General features: G+C 35.1%; 1 protein-coding gene across 1 annotated transcript; it reads right to left on the bottom strand.

Moving 5' to 3' along the window:
• Nucleotides 1-3,426: 3,426 nt before the first annotated feature.
• On the bottom strand, nucleotides 3,427-7,395 carry LOC131655490 (oxysterol-binding protein-related protein 1C-like). Its single transcript, XM_058925347.1, has 10 exons — nucleotides 6,895-7,395; nucleotides 6,440-6,802; nucleotides 6,250-6,346; nucleotides 5,510-5,940; nucleotides 5,268-5,423; nucleotides 5,016-5,183; nucleotides 4,799-4,939; nucleotides 4,324-4,554; nucleotides 4,143-4,256; nucleotides 3,427-3,698 (listed from the first exon to the last, which is right to left on the bottom strand). The coding sequence occupies exons 1-10, from the start codon at nucleotides 7,390-7,392 to the stop codon at nucleotides 3,516-3,518; spliced, it is 2,382 nt and encodes a 793-aa protein (XP_058781330.1). The 5' UTR covers nucleotides 7,393-7,395; the 3' UTR covers nucleotides 3,427-3,515.
• Nucleotides 7,396-7,600: the final 205 nt, after the last annotated feature.

The raw sequence follows: 7,600 nt of genomic DNA, 5'->3' as shown, positions 1-7,600 counted from the left end.
ACTCTCTTCCGACGCCTTCGCCATCATTGGATCTGATCCCGCAACCTGAGTCTGATATTTTGATTGCTCTTCCAAAAGGTATATGTCAAACACGAAATCCTTCTCCACATTATATTGATTTATGTTATCATCATCTTTCCCCTTTGCAGTATACTTGCTTGTATTCTTTGTCTTTTGTTTCTATTCCTAACACTCTAGGTAAAGCAATATCTCACCCTGAGTGGAGGCAAGCAATGATTGACAAAATGTGTGATTTTTAAAGTAGTGGTAATTGAGAACTAGTTCCTCTACCCCTTGGGGAATCTTTAGTAGGTTGTCATTGGCTTTACACAGTGAAGGTTGGTCCAAATGGTAAGATTGCTCGATTTAAAGCTCGCTTGGTAGCCAAAGGACACACTCAGATTTTTGGGTTGGATTATAGTGATACCTTCTTGATTGTAGCCAAGATGAAATCTGTTATACTTCTTCTCGCCATCGCACCCATTCGACATTGCCCTCTTCATGAACTTGATATCAAAAATTCCTTTATACATGGTGATATTTATGAGGAAGTATATATGGAGCAACCACCTGCATTTGTTGCTCAAGGGGAGTCCTCAAATATGGTTTATAGGCTACACATCTCTCTTTATGGTCTTAAGCAATCTTTGAGACCTTGTTTTGGCATATTCAACACTATAGTACAACAATTTAGTATGGTATGTAGTGAAGCTTATCATTCTATGTTTTATCGTCACTCTGCCCAAAGGTGTATCTATCTTATTGTATATGTGAATGATATTTTCATAACTGGCAATGATCAGCAAGGAATACTCTAGTTAAAACAACATCTCTCGAATCAATTTGGACAAAAGATCTTGATAAACTCTGTTATTTATTGGGTATTCAAGTAGCCCAATCTAAAGATGGTCTGGTGATTTCTCAGCGGAAATATGCTATGGATATTTTGGAAGAAACGGGTTTGTTGAACACTAAACTAATTGATACTCCTATGATCCAAGTGTCAAACTCCTACCCAATCAGGGGGAGCCCCTATATGACTCAAGAAGTTATAAGAGATTGGCTGGAAAGTTGAATTATCTCACAGTCACTCATCAGGACATATCTTTTACAGTTAGTGTGGTAAGTCATTTCTTAAATTCTCCTTGCCAAGAACACATGAATGTTGTTGTCTGAATTCTGAGATACATCAAATGTGCTCCAGGAAAAGTCTCGTTTTATGAAGATAAAGGACATACTCAGATGGTGGGATACTCCGATGTTGATTGGGAAGGGTCACCCATTGAAAGACGATCCACCTCTGGGTATTTTGTACTTGTTGAAGGAAACCTTATATCTTGGAAAAGTAGGAAACAAAATATAGTTGCAAGATCAAGCGCCTAGGAAGAGTATAAGGGCATGGCAATGGCAACATGCGAACTCATTTGGTTAAAACAGTTGCTCAAAGAACTTCAAATTGAAGAAGAGAGACCAATGACACTTGTTTGTGATAATCAAGTTGCATTGCACATTGCTTCAAATCCAGTCTTCCATGAGAGGACCAAACATATTGAGATAGATTGTCACTTTGTCAGAGAGAAGATTGAATCAGACGATATTGTGACAAGCTTTATCAACTCCAATGATCAATTAGCAGATGTGTTTACAAAATCCCTGCGAAGTTTCCGAACTAATTATATATGTGGCAAGCTTGGTGCATTTGAGTTATATGCTCAAACTGGGGGTGTTGATATTTGTAAATATATAGTGTTAAGAATATTTGTATATAGAATAGTCCCACATAGATTATATCATGTAATTAGTTGTAATCTCTCTCTATATAATAAAGTCTCTGTAGTGCTTTACAAAACACACAGTTTATTCAAATGTCTCTAAGTCTCTCGTATTTCAACACTTAGTATTTTAAAAAACTCATTGAGTATTGTTAAAGCTCAACACCCAAAAATATTTTTGCCACCTTGGCCTTTTGTTTTCCTTTTAAGAAAAACTGCAAATGCTCTGACTTCCCTATTCACTTAAGGGTATGTAGGCACAAGATTTGATGTTTTGTCGAGCACACTTTTAATAAAAACTCTTTTCCCACCATCCCACTATTTTTCACATAGGTTCCTGTAGAGTACTACAGATGTGAGGGGTGTCAATACCTTCCCATTGCATAACCAACCCCCGAACCTAAGATCTCTGTCTTGTTTTATTAATTTTATTTTAAAAACTTCTTTTGGGTTTTATTTCGCTCTTTTTCCCATTTCCTTTGGAAACTATAAAGTGCGATGGCGACTTTCACTAAAATACGAGTCGGATCAGTCAAATGGCCTCGGTCTCAATTTTTCACCGCTATAGTGACTAGACTCATTTTTACTATTAAAATCAATCAACAAACCAACATTTGCTATTCACAACTACGCATCTTTGAATTCTCCATTGCACTAGGAGATACGCAAGATTCATCATCTTGTCAAGCACCCTAATAAAAAAACTTTTTTTCCCTTTATTTCTTTCTTTTGTAAATATATCGTAATAAGTAGAAGAAATCAAATACTTTAGGCTAACATTTTTATTTGCAAAATTGATTAGACAATTCTCGTTGATTACAACGGATGTTGCGAGGTGCAAAACTGCAAATATCTTACCGCACATAGTCGACTCTCTAACTAGAATTTGGTTGCGATGACCATATTTTTGTTCTTTTAGATTTTTATTGACGTTTCCCCTTTTAAAAGTAAACTTCAATGACGACTTCATTAACTTTCGAGCGTTTATTTGCTCGGGTATTTTTCGCGTTGCAACACAATATATACTTTCTTTAATAACTCTCAATTAACCTGATAATTAGAGGCTTTTTGAAATTCTAAATAATTTTCTCACCAACTACAAGTCATTTTTTAGTCATGAATAAGAGTAAAATAAAGAAGTCATAATGCTTTATACTGAAAATACATTGAACATGGAAAATAAATAAAAACATCAAACCAAACCAAATAATAAATTGAAAAGATAGTAAAATGTAAAATATATGAAAAAATATAAAGAAAACATCAAACCAAATTTATAATTGAAAAGATAGTAAAATGTAAAGTATATAATTAAAAACAACTTTCAAAATAATAAATTTAAATGTTTGTTTTCCAATTTTTTACTACATTTTTCATTGATGGAGTCTAAGTATTAGACTTCCCCTTAGTCCAAGTTATAGACTTCCTTGAATGGGTCTTGTACTAAAAAATCATAAGAAACTAAGTAAACAAAAATAACATATCACTTTTCCATAGCTATTTCGGTCCCAAAAGAACTATCAAATAATCAAATTTCTTTTTTGCAAAAATAAAGCATGAAAATGTTGTATTTTAACAAACATATAAGAAGGAACAATTAACAAAACGCATAAAATATCTATCTATCTATCTATATACATTTAATTACAGTGATAATTTTTGAACATACATGTTCCTACAAACTCAACTACATATAAATAATGATAACATATATGGTTATGAATATGTAATCATAGAAAAAACTTATGCAGTTGAGTTAAATTCTTGATCAGCACCAACTGTGATTTGGCCAAAAATATCACCACAATTTTCCCATTTTCCCTTTTCTCTAGTCTCCCAATATCCACCAATATAACGATAACTCTTACTGTTATTTTCCTTAGCAAACCATCTTGGTTTCCAACCTGTCTCTTGCATGTTTCTCGCCTGAAACATTATTGCATCATAATATTTTAACAATAAACATGTACAATGTTCCAATTGACCTTAAGTCTACATCACTATGACTACTAGGTATGTCTACTTTGAATGTGAGAACCTTCATAATTTTGTCTGCTAGAAAAAATGCCTCGTTGGGTTGAGAGATGTATGAATGTTGTATATAAATTCCAAGTCTTGATTCTCAAACAATGTGAGACTATTTTGGCCAGTTCGGAGTCGAAGCTAAGGGAAAGGTGCGGGCATGTGAACCCGGCCCATCCTTCCATCTCATATGTTTTTAAACCCAACGAGACGTCTTTTTTAAAGAACAAAGTCGTGAGGACAATATCTTATAGCCGCAGTAATGCAAAGGTCGACCGAAACAAACATATTAACCAACATCATGCAATATATCTAACAAATTTTCAAGTGTAACAATTATATGTTTACCTGTCGTTGTCTTGTTTCCAATCTCAACTTCTCAGAATTGGCCATTTCATATTCTCCATTCTCCAAACATCTTTGATCAGGCCTTAGCCTTGAATCTGTTGGCGGCAACTTCTCCTATTGGTATTCCAAATGTTATTAAGAATTTTTTTTATAGATTGATTCAAATGTCGAAACAAATTACCTTTAGACCAGGTGTGATTTCATTTAATGTAAATGCGAATTCTGTAAAATTGTATCTCGTTTGGTGCTCTGGTAATTGGTTTCTCTTCCACAACATTTGCGGTTTCGGTGACATATTGGACCTTTTTCCTTTTCCAGATAATGCTCCAATTACGTAATGCAAACTCTCATCCCACTTCCCAAATATAGTTGCTGCTATTTTTCCATTCTTATCTTCAACTATGCCTTGCACCTACAACAAAACTTAAGTTGCATATCACAAGTTACATAGTATGTTCATCAACTTTGCACAAAAATAATCAATCATTCATTTCATATTATAACTTTATAATTATGTAGTCTAATTTAAAACGTTACAATATTTATAATGTCGCACGTCTCAGAGCATGCAAAAATATATTGAGATTCAACCTGTTAAGAAAATAAATAAATTCTCACTAAACGAAGTAGTAACATTAATAAGATATGAAAAGTACCTGGTGAGGGTTTCTATCAATGATTGATTGCTCTTTGAATTTGACCTTACACGAATGCTCACGATTCCCCTCTATGTTCATTGTACCATAATGATCGCAATAGAGTTTTCCTAAAATTAGGTTATAAATGGATGTTGTTACCTGATGATAAATATTAATCAGTTATCTAATAAACGTGATAGTTCTTAAATATTTGTAATTTGAAACAAAACTATACCTTGCTCCAATAAAAGACTTCACCGTCGTCAAACTCCACGGTTAAATAGCCAATAGGGTCAAGTTGAATCGATCGACCCCAAAATTTACTTTTTAAATTGCTATCACCCCAAAATTTCCAACCACGACCCTCACAATGACATGCTAAAACCATAGGATGATGACTCACCTAAACAAAATGAATAGTTAGATTTATGCAAATAGCATGTGCTATGGCAATTTTTCATGAACAAAATGATACACATGATTGTACCTTCTCAGAGATAAATCTTATGCCTTTATCTGGATAATCAGCTTCATATGTTTCACCCAATAACGGATTAAATGGTTTACAACTTCTACCATTAGTGTTTGCATACCCCGAAACTGCAAATGCAGCCACGTATAGTATCCTCATTAGATTGTCACCCTGTGCAAAATATTGGATATTTTATCACAACAATTCTCAATAATGCATCTTAACAATATATAGACCAGATATATTGAATAACTAACCATTTTACCACATTCATAAGCTTGATCGAGAAGGTGAGAGTACTCCAAATCTTCAAAACATTTCTGTAATGAAGAGATTGGCTCATTAAAATAAACTGGAAGACAAACTTTTGTAAGATCTTTTCCAATGTTGTCTTTTATTATTGACCATAAACTAACTCCAGTTTCTTTCTCAACAGGATCAGGTAACTTCTTCCGTCGCTCGATATAAGGATAGTTTGATCCAGTAGTCGATTTAGGATCACATTTTCCTGTTGAACTAGATGTCTCCTCAGATTCAGATTCCTGGATGGATCTCAAATGATCAGACGATCCATTACTTCTAATTGAACTCGCTGAAAGGATTTCGTATGTATCGAAGAATGCGTCGTGCTCGTCGTCTGTGTTATCCTCTCTATCATGCTCATCAGAATATTCACTTCCACTTCCATCTAAATTATTTCCAATTAACAAAACCAAATGAGTACAATTATAGAGAAACATGAAAAACTAACATGAAATCATGAACAGACAAAAGATGTAGATTATTGATCTCTATAAACGTGGCCATTTTAAGTTCTTAGATGTGTTGGTTAACTATAATTCAACCCTAACGAAACAAATAGGAATTCTGGTTAGTTATGGTTTAACCATAAAAGATAATGTAGCCTTATCTATCCACAATTTTATCCTTGAAAAAAATTTGAAGCCCTGCGCTATAACTCATATTATACACCCTCAAAGACGGCCATAAAACGTACCACTATAACGTTCTTGTGATGAGAGATATGAATCCACTTCATCCTTAGTTTGTCTCTGGTCTTCGACAAGTGTGTTCTCCAAATCAACCTTCTCAGTCTAAAACAACCAAATTCAACAAATTAGCATCGATCATTAAACTACTATAGAACAATTCATAGTACATTTTAGAGAGTAATTAAAGTATAAAACCTCTAAATTACGAAGTGTGTCTGTGAGTAGCAATTGTTTCTTTTTAAGGGCAACAATGTATGTGTGCAACTGAAACATCTCCGTTCTCATGATTTCTTCACATTCACGGATAGAAACTTCATTAACACCTTCTTGCAAAAGTCGTTGTCTCAACTTATCGGTCGAAATCACGACGGAAACCGAAGGAGACATGATTTCTGATGTGGTAGGTAATCGAGGATACATGGTTTTCACTGTCATCATTGCTTCCATCCACATTGTTCTATCCTCTTTACTCTCCGCTCTTAAATGTATTCTCTTCTTCGTCCCGGTACATATGCAAAACCTCTTTTCGTCCGACTTGTTCTCTCGCACCGAACACACCTATTCCAGACATAAGGATCAGTTAGATTTATTCAATAATTAATGTATCTGAATATGCTGTTATGATAAGGATCAGAGAAAGAGTGAGAGACCATTAGGTGGATTTCACTGACAGGATTTTGACGACGGGAGGGACAATGACGGTGGCTAGCGATACGGCGGAGGGATTCGTCTCCGATGACTTTCGATCGTTTCTCGACGTCACGGTTAAGAATAAGCTTATCAGGACCATGGATTTTGTAATAAGATAAAACACCGTCATGGAGGAAAAACCACCTCGGCCTCCACCCTCGGCCGTAGTTTACCCACTTATACAAGATACCGGAGATTCCGTCACCGACGATATCGTTAAGCATGACCTCACGTGAGGAGTTTTTACGAGCCAATCTAGCGGAGGCGGATCGTTGAACCGCGCGGCTTGACGAGGGGGTTCGGCCGGTTCGGTTGCAGCTGGAGAGGGAGCGGAAGCTTGGTCCCATTTGGTTCTTGGTTGATGAACCGGGTTCATCGTCTTTTTGTGTGTTGCGAAAGGAACTCATGGGGGGAAGATGAGAATCTGGATTTGCATAAACTTGTTTTTTGCTTAGCATTTTGTGTTGTATTATTGTTGTGATTGGAGGAGCTTTCTTAGCGGCTAAAAACCATGCAAGAGTGGTTTGTAGTGAAAATCGCACTTTTTTCTTTTTATTTATATCTATTTATTTTTGTGTTATTTTTGTTTGTGATGATTAAGATAGCAGCATTGACTAATCTTTATTGTTTTATACGTTCACTTTATGAAATCTAATGAGGTTTTAT

This window comes from Vicia villosa, linkage group LG3, assembly GCF_029867415.1.
Source record: "Vicia villosa cultivar HV-30 ecotype Madison, WI linkage group LG3, Vvil1.0, whole genome shotgun sequence".
Taxonomy (NCBI): Eukaryota; Viridiplantae; Streptophyta; class Magnoliopsida; order Fabales; family Fabaceae; genus Vicia; species Vicia villosa.
Note: the sequence above shows the minus strand (reverse complement) of the source record. Positions and strands in the feature narration are given on the sequence as shown.